Genomic DNA, 16,129 nt, shown 5'->3' on the forward strand with positions numbered 1-16,129 from the left:
CCAGTGTTGCCAAAGATGACAGTGCCAATCACCTTTTCAACAGGAAGATCCTCATTTAGTATCAGCATGGACACTGCTTACTACTGAGCTCAAGGATCTCTTGTCTTAGTTTTTGTTGTTTAATTGTCATGGTTGGCTACTGTTGCTGTCTCCCCCCCCCCCCCCCATCCTTTCAGTTTAGTAATGTATGGGTTGGTTCAGCCATATCCCAGATATTTTTTTCTGCATATCTCACCCATTAATCCTACAGCTTGTACTTGGTTAATGAAGCAGCAGTATCTTTGTACATTTATTTTCCTCAATGATCATTTTTGAGCACAACCTCAGCTGCTTAACAATTTAGGAGGTTGTAAAATGGTGTTGAACAATGACATTGTAATTCCTCACTGTTACATTTGATACTTGAGTCATATCTCTCTCACACAGCAGATTTATGCATTAATCGTATATTTGGGGGGGTTTAATTGCTCTAAATATTTGCTTCTAGATCTGTATTTCCACACATTTTATTTACATGGTTTATTTTTCATTTTATGAACAAATCGATAGCCAGGCAGACTCTTTTACCACACTGGATTAGTTTTATTTATTCTCTTTGAACTTGATTAAAAAGCTGTCAAACATAAGTCTACATTTTATCAGTGGAATACTTTTACAAAACAGAGTAGGGAATGTGTATAGCTGGAAACATACATTTCAGAATAAAACAATATTTGATATATTCTAGACAGTTACCCTTTTGTTTATCCATGACAACTGAAACTAACAATCAAATGTATGAACCGATTCAAGTCTAGCCAAGTAATCCTAAGGGCATATGAAAAGGCTTTTTAAAAAAGTTATTTCCAGAAGAATTTAATGCAGTTCACAAATAAGGCATCTTCAGGACCATAATTAAAAATTCAAGAAAACATGACCTAGCTAGGGAAAGAGCAAAGTCATATAAAGCAATGGAGATGCAAGAGTGGATAACTACTTTATGTAAGATAAGGAAATTCAGGGACTGATTTAGTCTTCATGTTTTAATACAAAGAATCTTTGCATTACCTTAAGAAGTGGTGACTGATAATGGATTGTTTTTGGATAGGAAAAAATGTTAGCAGTAACTTTGGATCCTTTGATTTTTCCTCAAGGAGAAGTCACCATGCAACATGGTTCCATGGTTTTCAGTATGAGAAAGGAGCGGCTGCGACTTACCGTGGCTGCCATTGCTGGAGGGGAAGGGACAGCCTCCTGTGGTGGCTGCCCCCTCCCCGGCCTCGCGAGCTCCCGATGGCTCGCGAGGCTTTGCCCTGCCTGCTGCGCAAGTGCAGCAGGCAGCAGGGAGGGGATGATGACGTCAGGCCTCCCTGATTTCATCGGGGGAGGCCGGGCTGGGCGGCTTATATAAGGCCACGCCTGCCCTCTTCCCTCCTCCCTCTTCTGAGCCGGTGCAATGGTGTGTGTGTGTGTGTGAACACACACAAGAAACACTGTAACTGACAGAATATATCAGTACTGATTTAATCATTCCAAATCCCAATTTAAAACCATTAACCTCCAGCCCTGCTTGTCTGGGAGTGCCATTGTATATGTCTCTAAGCAATATTTCATCTGGATTTGGCCATATTCTCAAATCCCTGATGGAGAATAAAGCCATGAAAAATGACATAGCCCTGGAGTGATTGAAGGAAAGAGTTAATATACTACTAAGCACATATAAGCAAATGTTGACAATATATTTTTACTCCAATGTTTGGAAATTAAAGACAAAATCATCATTGAGTTTTCACAAAACGAGGCATCTGTCACTAGAAGGAAAAAGAAATATTTCAAAAAGATGTTTACAGAAATGTAAAAATATTAACTATCAAGACAGATGTGAACATATTCAGTAGCATTCCCTGTCTGTCAGTCTTCTTCAGAGCTGAAAATCATGGTGTATTCACGTAGCATTAACTCCACAATCTGGTTTTGGTACACCATGTGGACTTCCATGGCCCCAATCTCCTTTTCAGGTCGAAGGAGTGTCGGTCCAAAAACAATTCCTAAACTTTGAGGGGACATACGATTCAATCTTTCGTTGGCTGCTACCCTGTTTGTAAAAGACAGAAACTGGTTAAAGACAAATGAATGCAATTGAAGAGTCTCACCAAACATGAAGTATGCTCATTTATCAGAGGTGATTCAGCTATTAGGTTTATTTATTACAGGGAATGACACGGAAGCAAGAGAAAAATGGAAACTTTAGCACACAATGACTACTAATATAGGTAAGTTCAATGAAGCTGGTATTTTTGGATCTCAGAAGGCATGGAGCATTCTTCACGTCTGCTTTTTTCTATGACCAGAAGTTTGTGCATTCAGCTGTTGATAATTTTTAGTTCATGACCAATTATATTGAATTAGATCAAAGGAAGGTTAGGACACTTGTCTGTATGAGCATAATTATGACACCAGCTTTAGCAACTGCACCTAGTTATATCCATGTAACCTCCCTAATGTATTTAAGACTTTATATATGTATAAATATATAATACAGCAGTTTCTTTTTTCCTGCTCAGACGTTGACTAAAAGGAGCTGCATAGTCCATGAACTGAATTATGACCATACCCGCCAGGAACCTACTCCTCGCGATCAAGATTCCCCTTGACCTTTTCAGGAGTTACCCTCCCTACCAACCTCTGTATGTATTATGTAGCCTTCTTCTTGCAAATGCAAGTTACACGTTAGACACTAAGGAAATCTGAAGGCGTTTTCAACTGCTAAGGAGAAACTGCTGTGCTGATGAAATGAATATGCACCCCAGACCTTGATACTTCTGCTACATTAGGCCAGTTCAAACCTTATACCTCCCACACGCAGACCCACGAAGAAATTCTGCTGCGTGGGAACAATCCACATAGGCGCCTATAATTTTTTGCGAGCTGCTTATCAGTCAACACATAGCATGTAGAGACATCAAGCATCCCTGGTGACATGGGCTGCCCAGCAAGCTATTAGTGTTCAGACCACCCACTGGGTCTTGCACTGCTTGCTGCATGACAATCTCTCTTATTCTCTCCTTCCCCATCTGCAACCTTTTTGGCAGTAAAATGGGGACTATGAATGCCTGTAGACAGAACCATTTGGTAAGGAACATGAGAATGTTACAGTTGCCCACATGGAGTGCCGCAGCATTTTTAAAAGATCTTTCCCCCCATATTCCACATGGAAAGCATTAACATTTGAATTGGCCCCAAATAGCAAAAACTTAAGATGTGAATGATTGCTGATAAACGATTGTTAGCACATTGCATGCAGCAACGCTACAAGGGTCCTCAAGAGAAAGCAAGACAATTCGTTTGAAATTATAAGTGTTTAAAAACAACCTTCGGTAATACAATGTAAAGTATTCAGGTCATCTTTTCATTTTCTCTGGAACACAAGAAAGAGCTGATCTTGTTTGGTTACCCATTCATTCCATATGGCATGCTAGGAACATTTTTCAGTTTCTCTGCAGGCACCTTATTGGTAAGGACTCATTTTAATAAATACAGGGATAAAGATACAGTATAAATGGACACTTCTCAAACAGGAAATAAAAATTCCTGAGAAATCAGCTCAGTGCCAAAGGGTACCTGTGCAGGACTGCGGCTACAATCTTCTGCAATCTTGTTTAACGTAAGAGAGTGCAGTGGATTCATGAACTGCTTATGAACTGTACTTCATATGACAGTGACAGTCTGATATGTCAGTCATGCTCCAATGAATAGCTCTAGAACTGTTTTATTTAAAATACGTACAGTTACTGGACTAGAAAGAGTTTACTGTGAAAAAAGTGCAATGCTTAACAAAGACGGAGGGTTAAAGAAAAAAATTCTGCACTTAACTATTTAAGGCATGTTTTTCTTTTAAGGGCACTTTACAAGGATTCATTTCAGCATACTTTTGTTTTGTATGGACAAAAAGGGGTAAATGTAGTGAATTGCTTGGAAGAGGGAAGCCGGCAGATAATTGTCTAAACTGATTTCCCATGAAAAATCGTGTTTTTTTTTTTAAATGGGAACTTTTTCTTTGCCACCTCTTTTCTATTTGAAATACATTTTGCCATGGCTGCAAAAAATGTCAAAAGGTAAGCGGAGTCATCTGTTCCGTTCCTCTGAGAAGATCTCTATTATACTAGTGGGTGGGGTCACGCAAGGAACACTGTCTTGTGATGGAACCTTGCCATCTTCTAGTTTGCCACATTCCCTGAACACAAACGTTCATTTGAAAGATTTACCACCCCCAGCCCCCCTTTCTTGTCATGTATAAATAGGAAGCTTTATTAGAGTTCTGTCTCATGCTTGTAGCATTCGTGTCCATTACACAAAACACACTCCATATGGCACTAATCAGACAGACTTAATTATTAGTTTCTTAAATATAACATCTTTATTCGAAATGAAATGAAAGAGGCTTAATAAATTATTTTGCACAGTATGTTCACATTAACGTCACTCTGCTAGGCAGGGTAGAGGTTAGGAATTTAACTAGTTGGGAAGAAATGGTACCTTGTTTTAGTTTTCAAATGAGACTTTTCCAACTAATCTCTCTTCTAAAAAAAAGGTGTTTTGTATCACGGGTATTAGGACTTGATTTTGTCATATTCAGTACACATCATAAATTGTATACATGTGGAACACCTCCATGTGAAAAGAACCATGCACAAAAATGGTGTCTGTTTTGTTGTTAAAATTTTGTTTACATTTTTAAAATACTAATACAGGATGTATTCAGATTAGCCTGAAGGTCTGGCCTTCAGACCTGAAAGAAGAAATTTGAATACATTGACTGATTATGCATAAGGTATTTGCTGATTATGCATAAGGTATTTCCACCATTATGGTGGAAGCAAATGTCTGCCATAGCAAGATTTTTTGTACTGAGGACATACTTCCTCTAGTCCCATGTCTTTCTGTAGTTAGTTCATATGGTATGTTTATATTGGATGTTCATTCATAATTTCTCAAGGGCTTATCCCTAAAATGGACAAACAATTCCTTATTCTTACAACAATGTACACATATTCCAACATTATATCCTAATTTCACTTATTCATACACTGATAGATATCTCCATTCAACATGTTTTATGTTGTTTACTTTTTGCTTTAAGGTATCCTCTAACCATATTCTTTTAAAAATATGGCATTACCTTGAGCACACCAGCAATAAAGGCTCTATGTTTCTGCCTTCCACCATAATGATCAATCATTACCATCAATATATCTAATTCTTAACTTCACCAATTCTGCAGATATTTAAATCCCAATATTGGGGCCATGGACAGAGAAGACAGATCTTTCTGCAAACCTGAGAAAAGTTACAGGTTTGCAGAAAAATCTGAAATCTGAAAGCAACAATATTGGGGAATTAATCCTCCCCCCGCCAAATAATGGAAACAGCACCTGTAGCTTTAAGAAGTGAATGCCCTCGACAGCCATCGTTCCTATCAACGAATAGGAATTTTATAGGAATGCAGGAAATTTTATAGGAATGCTTTGGCCTTTGAGGGAAAACTCACTGGGATCAGACCCAGAGGTAGCCACCCGGCAACTTAGTACCATCTGACTTCCATGACTTTTCCAGGCCTGTCTGTTCTGTTCAACAGAAGTTCCCCCAAGAAAGCCACTGTGGTGTAGTAGTTAGAGTTTCAGACTAGAATCTGGGAGACCCAGGTTTAAATCCTCATTCTGCTATGAAAGCCCACTGGGTGAACATGGGCCAGTCATACACTTTCAACCTAACCTACCCCTGGACACAGCTAGTCCTGCTGATTTCCTTAAAAAAATTTTTTTTTGAGCCACTATCTTTGTAGCTACACAAACACACATAATAGAATCTTAGCCACTTGAAAAATGGGTCTGGCTTGACCTGCCCTCCATGGACCGACTTTGTTTTTTCTTAGTGTACAAAAAAACTGTTGGTCCATGGAGTGCAGGTCAACCCAATGCTTTTCGACGGGCAGCGGACATGCTTTCCGAGCAGCTAAGATCAGTGGCAAAGCCACCAGGGGGCAAGGGGTGAGCGACGCGCCAGGGACACCATTTCTAGTTACGTGGGGGATGAAAAAATCCCCCTCCCCTCCCCCTTGTGGCCCCCACGGCCCCCCGCGGTGTCTTTACCCCGCGGCGCACCACCCCACTTACTTTTGGGAATGGAGCAGGCCAGAAGCCTGCCTGAGTTGCCTGGGCCTGGTGGGAACCCGCAAAAACCAGAGTGTGCACCGGGCACACTCTGGTCTAGCTACGGCTCTGGCTAAGATTCCCTTATATGTGTGTCTCCATAGTTACAAAGATAGCTCCTCAATTTTTTTAAAAAAAGAAAAACTATATTTTGACAGAATCAGCAGAACCAGCTGAGTACAATTATGTACTTTTGGGGCTGAAAAGGTGCCCAGGGTTGGAGACTGCAGAGCAAACATCCTTTAGTAACTATACAGTATCCCCTTCCGCTCAATTTAATAACAGTTGGGACAACTGATTTTTCATGATGTAGGGAGGATGACTTAATCCTCTCACCCTAGTATTATAGTCTCAACAAATGGCTTTTTGGAACTCAATTGACTCAACACAGATCCCCAAATTCACATGCCAACACAGATCCCCAAATTCACATGAACTGAGAAAAAAAGATGTTGCACTGTGGTGGTGGAAAGTGTCCTCAAGTTGCAGCTGATGTATGGCAATCCCATAGAGTTTTCAAGGCAACGGATGAATAGAGGTGGTTTGCTGTTGCCTGCCACTGTCTAGCAACCCTGGATTTTTTGGTGGTTTGGTTTCCCATCCCACACTAACCAAGGCTGATCCTGCTTAGCTTCCAAAATATGACAAGATTGGACTAGCCTGGTCTATACTAAGATGAAATGGAATGTTGGATTGTAGAATCACAATTTCCTGTGGAATACATATTTCTTTTGTCCCTCTCTGTTCAAATAGGTTTTGCAGGTTTTAAAGCAGAAAATCCAAACAACAATTTTAAAATAAATTTCACAGCTATCTGAGGATTTTTCAGCATTTTCGTAGGAAAATGTTCAGCAGTGTCAATATATTTTCAGCTGTCTGAAAACAAGTTATTTTCATCGGAAGTTATTGTATTGGGTGCTGTGCTGTGAAGGCCCTACTACTCCCATATGAACCTAACTGAACATTCTTGTCGTCTAAAGAAGCTGAGCTTCCGGTGCCCCACCATTTGAGCCCAGACAGATGGAAACCTGGGAAAGGGCTTTCTCGATTCTGCTGCCAAAACTCTGTAACTTCCTCTCCAGAAGATTAATCTGTTTCCCTCTCCTGTGGCTTTCCTCCAGTGAATGAAGACTAATTTTGTTTTATTTGGCTTTCCCTAACTTATTAAGCCTCTACCCTGTTTGTGTGTTTATATGTGTTTTTTATTTAATTATTTTAAATATTTTATATGCATGCATTTATATTTTAAATGCTTTTTAATGTTTGCCACCTTGGGGACCCTGAATTGGGCAGAGAGGCAGCATGGAATGTTTTACATGAACAAATGAAATACATATGCTTTTTTGAAAAAAAAAATGTTTTAAAATCTGCAAGATTTTAATGGGGTTTTTTTTATAGGAGGAAAAAAAGGCTGAGCTAGAATGTATGACCTTAAAAAAAAATCCAGAAAGGAAATGCTAATGCTATTCATTTTCAAGCCTAAATGGAATTCACAACGATCCATCTATGGAAGATTATTTTAGAATCTATCTATAATCCAGGCTACAAATGTTGGAATGTCATAAAAATAAGTGGAGAGTATTATGGTAGGCTTACAAGGATTTTAATACTACAACATCCTTCCAAAACAAAGAATGAATAGTGCTGTTCACCACAAACAATATTTTAAATTCTTGGGATCCTAGAGGTATGGTGGCTAGCTTCAGTGGGGTGTCCTATTGTCCTTCAGCAGCATGAGTTGGAGAACAGGAGGTTAACAGACCTCTGCTACTGAGTGGTGATTTATGAGAAGAAGAAACCAGGCCCTTCGTTACAGGCCTTGCAGAGCTGCAGTGGACACATGGCAGGAGAGCTGTGAGCATGCATGTTCACAACTGCTGAACTGCAGTATGACTATGCTGGGTACAGGCAGCAACTGCATGTTGCATGGGTTGAGCTTTAGGGCAGTTTTGCACATACATGTTATTTCACAGGCTGATGAGGATCATAGTTTATGTCTCCCTTTGCCACATTTAAATAAAACTGGGAAAAATTAATATGGGGGCACACTGAATTATCTGTGTACTTTAATATCCTGACCTGATCATGGCCGGGGTGGGGGGTGGGGGGTGCGAAGAGGGAATGTTTTTCAACTACTGTCCAGGTTCAAAAATGGTTACAAAACGTAAAGACGCAAAACGTATCTACCTCAGTTACTAAGTAGCCACAAAGCTTGGTGTCAGAGTCTGGGAGCAAATAGTGAAGGCAAGATGAACCGCACATTCAATTAGGTAACTTTATTTAGATAGGTATATTTATGATAGATGTAGACAAGGGGAATAAGGTTCTCAAAATGCAATTTTAAAAAGAACTGAGGCCAACCGGAACTTCTTGAAGGAATTTTGTCTCCCTTGATTATGTTGCTATGAGCATCTCCAACTGCTCCTCCTCAGAAACTCACTGCATGAATTCTGCATGCACAGCTTACCACAGATTTTCCGAGTGGTCAAACCTCTTGCGGCAATGTTTTTTTTACAGAAACATTTTCTGTAAAAACATTCCACACACTTCCTTTCCCTCTGTTGTGTTTGGGTTTTTCTGCTTGTCTTTTCCAGCTGCATTTTCAGCTGCTCTTCCTTGCTATTAAGTCAGCATTCCTGATGGTTATGGGCTGTCATCCATAATGCAGAAGAACAGCCCTCCCCTTCTTTTCTTTTGTGCAGGTACTCTATTGTTACTGCACAGTTACTTTTTGAAACAGCATTCAAAAATGTCTCACTAGTTTGATATGACAAAGTGCACATTTAAAAAAAATATTTTTGAAAACGTAGAAGGAGTGGAAGGAGAAAATGGCTGAAGGGAAGGTTGGGAGAGGGCCAGGTGTTTGCACAAAATGGAAGCCAATCTCCCCACAACTCTACTGCAGCAGCAACCATTTCTTGAAGGAACAAAAACATGTAGCCTCCCCTCCCCCCGAACCTCTCTCTTTTTTTGACAAATTAAAGCTGCAGTAACACACCATAGTTACTGCAGCAGTCTCTTGTCAATTTCCTATTGTGAAAGAAACTTCCTGGGTCAATTTCACTTGCTCCTAATTGCAGACACAGTGTATCATCACCTTAGCATTTTATATTGCTAAGGGAAGCTGGCTTGGAAATAGATCAGAACAAACACTGTGTTTGGGAAAACAATGGAGGAAAAATTAAGGGAAAATGTTTTTGGAACCAAATGGAGGGGGAAAATGTGCAGAATTAATAGAAAATGTAGTATTTGGTGGAAAGATACGTTGCAAACAACTTGTGTGGAAATAACCTTGGTTTAGCTAATGAAGGAATTTTTCTTTTTGCCTCAAATGAGGAGTGGTCATTCCTGTTTCACTCCTTAAGATATAGGGAAGAATCTAGGATTTAATCAGAGAAGAAGAAGAAGAAGAAGAGTTTGGATTTATATCCCCCTTTCTCTCCTGCAGGAGACTCAAAGGGGCTTACAACCTCCTTGCCCTTCCCCCCTCACAACAAACACCCTGTGAGGTAGGTGGGGCTGAGAGAGCTCCGAGAAGCTGTGACTAGCCCAAGGTCACCCAGCTGGCGTGTGTGGGAGTGTACAGGCTAATCTGAATTCCCCAGAGAAGCCTCCTCAGCTCAGGCGGCAGAGCTGGGAATCAAACCCGGTTCCTCCAGATTAGATACACGAGCTCTTAACCTCCTACGCCACTGCTGCTCCTGCGTAGAGGCCGTTTCTACACAGCCAGAGCAGCGGGAATGCATTGGAATGATTCATGCTGATGCAAGCCCCGGGGTCGTTCGCACAAACAGCCCGCTGTCTGCGCAGCTGGTGAAGCAGGCTCCACACAGCCGCACAGCCCTCCAAATACCTCCTTACCTTCTCCTGGCTTCCGTCACTCTGTGGAGACCAGGGGACACACCCCCATGGCCAGACCAATGACTGCAGGGACGGAGGCCAGGAGGTGGGTCCCCTGGCCTCCACAGAGGGACGAAAGCCAGGAGAAGATAAAGAGGCATTTGGGGCCAGTATGGGGAAAATGCCACCTTCCACCCGCAGCTGTTCGCATGGCAGCAGGTGGAAGACACCGTTTTCACCCCGCTTGAGTGGGGCAAGCACGGCACTGCTGCGATGCAGCAGCAGCAGCTGTGTGAACAGCTCCCCAGGGACAGTGTTTTTACCGTCCCTAGGGCGCTGTTTTCTTCCCGTGCGGAAACAGCCAGTGGGAGAAGAGTTGAATAAGCCAACTTTCCTCCGTTGGTTGTTCAAAGTCATAGCAAAAGGGCAGAAGAGGATGCCTAAAATGCTAAAATCCCAAATTCCTGTTTTCACACAGAAGTTCTGAATGCCTTCTGAGACTTGTAGATTGTGCCTTGAAGGTCCTATGGGACCCCAGAAAAGAATCACTATCCAAAATTGTGACATTTTCGTTTTGGTAACTTTTTCAAACAAATGCTTACAGTTTAATACATGTACAATAGCTTTTTTGAGAATGAAGAACAAATCTGGCAAGGCTTCCACCCCGGACTAGTAGACAGTAATTATCAGAGGAATAATAAGACAATGGAAAAGTTGATAGTGTTTATATTATAGTCTTACATATCCGAAGTATGCTGTTTATAACACATATAGGCTGCCCTTTTCAGAATATGCCTTAATTAACTGCTTCTGTTTTAAGATGCTCATCCTCTGCATTATGCTTATGGTAATTTTCTATTATAGTTTTATGAAGGCTGATGCTAGTCAAGGATACAAATAATTCATCAGCTTACACAGATCATAGTTAATTGGCAAATATTTATACCTTAGTGGCACCACGATGGAAGGGGATTGACATAGGACTCAATGATCTTTTCTGCACAGCATAAATAAAATGTCCTGCAGACATTTTAAAAAGATCTGTTTTGGCTTTTTGTGTTCACTCTGTACAGAGAACACAAGCTTGCCGGCCAAAACAGTTCTTTTTTCCAGCCTGCTGGCTGATAGAGCCCTCATCAGTTTCATAGTTGCACCAGTCATTTGGTGTGCTGCTGCAGAGATTCTCCTGCCTCTGCCATTTGGTGAAGGTTTCCCATGGAGGTTTCCTTTGCTTGCAGCTCATCTGTGCACGATTTCACTGTGAAAAGTTTTATCTGGTGATTCCACACGTGTTGTTGTTTTTTGTTGATGTTTTGAGGGGGATGTCTGCGAAGCTACAACCCAAATATGCACATATTGCAGATTCTCGTGTCAAGAAGCAATGCTTCTCAATGGATGATAGTCCTTCCTTTTGTGGTCCCAATGCTTTTCGATGGGAGTCCTCCAAGTGGCTAAGATTTTCCTATGCGTGCCTGCGTATCTTTGAATACAGCTCCTCAAAAAGGAAGGAAGGAAGGAAGGAAGGAAGGAAGGAAGGAAGGAAGGAAGGAAGGAAGGAAGGAAGGAAGGAAGGAAGGAAGGAAGGAAGGAAGGAAGGAAGGAAGGAAGGAAGGAAGGAAGGAAGGAAGGAAGGAAGGAAGGAAGGAAGGAAGGAAGGAAGGAAGGAAAAAGATATATTGCTGGAATCAGCAGGAAGAGGTAAGTACAACTATATACTTTTGGGGCTGAAAAGGCACCCAGAGCAAATGTCAGCAAATGGGGTCAGGAATAATCCCTTGAGCAGCACACAAAATGTTCACACAAGCCAAGTTCCTAACCCTTCTCCCACCCAAATCCAACAACCTTTAACTCCCCCTTTTCAACATTCTAGTCCACTGTTTGAAAGTGATTGATCGAGGCTTCTGGATGGCAGAACTTGAAGTTGTCCATTGCATCTTGGAGGTTGGAGTTCTACATGGTTTACTATGTTTTTTGTAAGCTGCTCTGAGTCCCCAGTGGGGAGAAAAATGAAATAGAACAGTTGAAATAAAATCTTTATTGAATGTAAATCTATAACCTTTCCACTTAAATGCAATGTTGGCTTACAATGTCTCTCCCATGGGAACATTGTGATCGCCTGGCGAGCTTTGCTATGGGACTTCCTGTCAATCCTCAAGTTGCTTTTGATGGCTCAGGCTTTCTGTAGGAACGACATTTTGCTTTCTGTATTTGGAAATAAGCTTGACATTCTTACCTTAACTGCACCAAACGTACTGGAAAATAACCTAGTAATAAGATGTATTGCCCCACAAAATGATAATGTTAAGTACACTAATACTTTGCTAGAGCCATAGGCGACTGCTGACCTAACACAGAGAAACAAATAACATACAAGAACAGATGTATGTGTGTGTGTGACAAGTAAAGGAAAAAAGAAAATATATACTTTAAAATGTAGTTGGAAATAAAAAATCTGTCCACAATCAGGCATATCCAAAAGAACCCATGTCATATATGATGAAGACTATAGGGGAAGAGATAGTATATCTACAGTTACCAACCTCCAGATGGGGCCTGGAGTTCTCCTGCAATTACAATTGAACTCCAGACTACAGAAATTAGTTGCCATTCAAAAAAAAACAAAAAAAACAAGAGCTGTAGAGGTGGACTGTATGGCATCAAATCCCTAAACTCTTCCCTTCCTGGTCCCACCCCCAAATCTGTTGGAATTTCCCAAGGCAAAGTTGGCAATCATTGCAGCCACTCTTCCATTATATGAATACCATATTTGGCTCCCCAGATGACTTAGTTCCTTGTATTATGTGCTGTGATATATGGTAGTTTTTTCAAGCCCGACTTTTCTGACTGGATTCTCATATCGGGCACAGCATTTGGAGCCGTGTGTGGGCTTAATGCTTATTATGACGTTGATGAATACATAGGATTCAACTTTGATTAGCATTCAAGAATCTTTCAATTTCTCTTGCAGTTTGGTCCAGGACTTATTGCCTTGTTAGTTAACTCTACCTGTAGGACCATTCAATACACATGTTGGATTGGGATACAGGGTTTTAGGAACACTTCACTCTGAGGGGTTTTTTTTTTTTTTTTTGGGCAATCACAGGGTGGAGCCATCTATGCAACGAAACCTGTTTCAGCGGACTGCGACTGGGAATAAGCTATGGAGTTTGAGAATATTACCAAGTGGAATGGAAATTCTTGAAGGGGGTCTCCCTTGATAAACCAGAACTGGCTTGATAAACCAAGACAAGAGGGTAACTAGGTGGGAGATTTCATTTTATCACTATGGCAGTATGTTTCCATTAAGTGTTTTTTAATTGAATGTTTTAATTAAAAGATAGAGGCACTGAGTTCCTTAATATTGCTGCCAACCCAGTAATGGACCACTGTGTCCAGGCTTCTAAGCAGAAAAGTCTACTGCAGAGTCCAAAGACCTTTTGGAAACAGCAGGAGAAACAAATATCCATATCTTGAGTGCACTCATATCTTACATATTGACCGCCCCACAAAGGCCAAAACTGAGGTTTATGTTGTAAACCGGTGGTTTTCAAACTGTGTTCTTATGACCCCCACCATTTTTGGAAGCTTATCAGAAGTTCCTCAATGTGAAGATCAATAACTGAAGTATGTTTCCTGAAAGACCATGGGGCTCATATTCCCATGCAATGTTTAGTGGATATGTTCTAGGGTACACTCTTTCCCAAACAAGATCATGGTGAGGCACAGACAATGCCTTCTTACCGCCACCTATCTGTTAAGTTTACTTGGCTTAATTTGTTATCCAGGAATACACACAATCCTACTTGCCTACGGAAACAAAGATAACTCTCAGTGCATCATAGTTTTGACTGAAGCCAGAGTCAACCTAGCAAACGGCACAGCTTATGTGGAGCTGGAATCTATATATCCCAGCAGGCAGCAGATACCTCTCTATGAATTCAGCTTTAAGTTTCTCACATGTACTTTCATTCTTTTAATTCCAGACAGCCTGAAGCCACATTTTCTTGCAACATTAAAAAAAAATAAAAAGCAGTTAGGTAACAATCTCCCTTTGAATCAGGAACTACAAATACAGAAAGCTTTATCATCAATGCAGCACATCCAAAAACGTCTTTGTAAAATAAATCAAATTATATGAGTTAATTGATTCCAGGGAACATCAGCAACTGCAGGTGGAAAATGAATAACAGGATGCTTATTAATGAAGGACTATTAATCAAAATTGACAATACTGATCCTTGTTCCTGTGATTTCAATGCTACCTGCAATGGATATAGGCATATTTGTTTCCTTTTTAAAAATACTGCTTTAATAAGAAAAAGAAGTAACAATGCATGAGATTTTAGCTGGAGATGGAGGGCTGTTTGTATAAGCACTGAAAGACTATCCTAAATCCAACATGACAGGCAATGGCAAAGATGCCAGGAGTAATTAATTAGCACTTAATTTAGACCACAGAACAACAGGATATGGAATTGGTGCTCAGTGCCATTTCCCCTTAGGCTCCATCTCATGAGGGTCAGGAGTGTGGCTGTTGCATTGAAGGTCAGTAAGTAAATTGGAGAAACACATTGAAACTGGACTTTTCATGATAGATATCCTTCACCCTTGCTACTGCCTCTGGCAATCACAAAAAAGAAAAACACTGTGATTGGTGAAGATCTACGCACGCACATGATTCGAGTATGGTAAAGCATGCAATCACGTCGCATATAAAAATAAACCCTGCAAAGTTTCAAAATATAACGCCTAAATTGGTAAATCATCAAATTTACCAAATTATTTACAACACTCAGAATTTGGCAAAAATCTGCAGAAAGACCCAAAGTTTAAAATACTCCTCTGCAACCCAGTACTATCCTCAATTACACGAAAACAAAAGCTAATGAAAGCTCTCCCCCTAGTCACCTTTTCCAGCTAAAATCAAATCTCCCCAAAGCTGCCTGCGTTCCTATGCACTATATGTGAGTCCTCCCAACAATCTAGAACTCCATATTTCCCTAAATGATGCAATCATTCATTCTTCTCCCCTTTAATATGCTGTGTGTGGGAAATGCATGCCACTCCTACATCTGATAGCCCACTTCAATTCATATGGCTATTATATGGGTTAATTCTACAGTTAGGTGCTGGAGTCAATCAAATGTGACTTTCTGTTCAGCAGTACCCAACCAGAAAGAACTCCTCTGCAACCTGAAGGAAAAACCTAAGCATATGGTACTCCCCTCACTTAAAGGCGGAACAAGGGGGAACCCCTCCCTGGGCATGCGTGTGCCCGGGGCGTTACACCCCGCCCCACCCCATTGGCGCTACACCTCTGCCCTCACACATTGCTGCTTTATCCAGCAGCTCCTAAGGAAAGTGGCTCCCAAATAACTTGTGAATGAGGGGACGGGGGGGGGGGGGAGAGAGTCTCCGCTACCTTCACTGCTTGTCACAAATGACAGCTTCTGATTTTTGAAGATACAGCTTGACTTACATTCCTATGTTTGTCTATCTCACTCTCATGAATAATGCTTCTCAACAGAGTTTTGGACTGCAGAGAGACTTGTTATGTTCAGTATGTCAATTACAGAGAGGGTATAAGAACTGGAGTTGGGGCACAAGTCTGGAGCTCTTCACCAGCGGCTCGGGAAGGGCGGGAGGCAAAAGTACCCATCTGCTTTGAGCTGTTTGTGCATTTTTTAAAATGTGGTCCTTGCTGTTATTTCGAGTTGAAATGAGGAGGAGAAGAACACATAGCAGTAGCAAAAAGCAAGGAGAAGAACCGAGGAAGAAATAGGAACAGATGAAGAATGGTGTGCAGCAGCAGGAGTGAATCAACTACTCCTCTGGAATTACCACTTGGAAAATCTGTTTCTGGTGCTCATTTGTCTATGCTGGCATGAAGGCCTTCCCTGCCACTACAGAAACCTAGTCTCAGAGCAGGAAATAGTGAGAAGAGGAATGAAAAGTAAGTAGGAGAAGTAAAAGTAATTCAGTGGCAGAAGAGCTGCCATACCTTCTAGGGAGGGGGACAGGAGACTGATCACAATTGCCCAGCATCTGGGACAGATGCAAGTTTTGAGCGAGTGGTTAGAGATCTGGATGGGCTTTCGCCC

General features: G+C 41.2%; 1 protein-coding gene across 1 annotated transcript in view; it reads right to left on the bottom strand.

Annotated features, from left to right (window-relative positions):
• Positions 1-565: 565 nt before the first annotated feature.
• The window catches only part of ARHGAP15 (Rho GTPase activating protein 15), a 520,646-nt gene continuing 505,082 nt past the window's right edge, over positions 566-16,129 (bottom strand). The window contains exon 13 of the mRNA XM_048486956.1: positions 566-2,074. Within this exon, the coding sequence (XP_048342913.1) occupies positions 1,891-2,074 (184 nt within the window). The 3' untranslated portion in view covers positions 566-1,890. The remainder of the gene's footprint in view (positions 2,075-16,129) is intronic.

This window comes from Sphaerodactylus townsendi, linkage group LG02, assembly GCF_021028975.2.
Source record: "Sphaerodactylus townsendi isolate TG3544 linkage group LG02, MPM_Stown_v2.3, whole genome shotgun sequence".
Taxonomy (NCBI): Eukaryota; Metazoa; Chordata; class Lepidosauria; order Squamata; family Sphaerodactylidae; genus Sphaerodactylus; species Sphaerodactylus townsendi.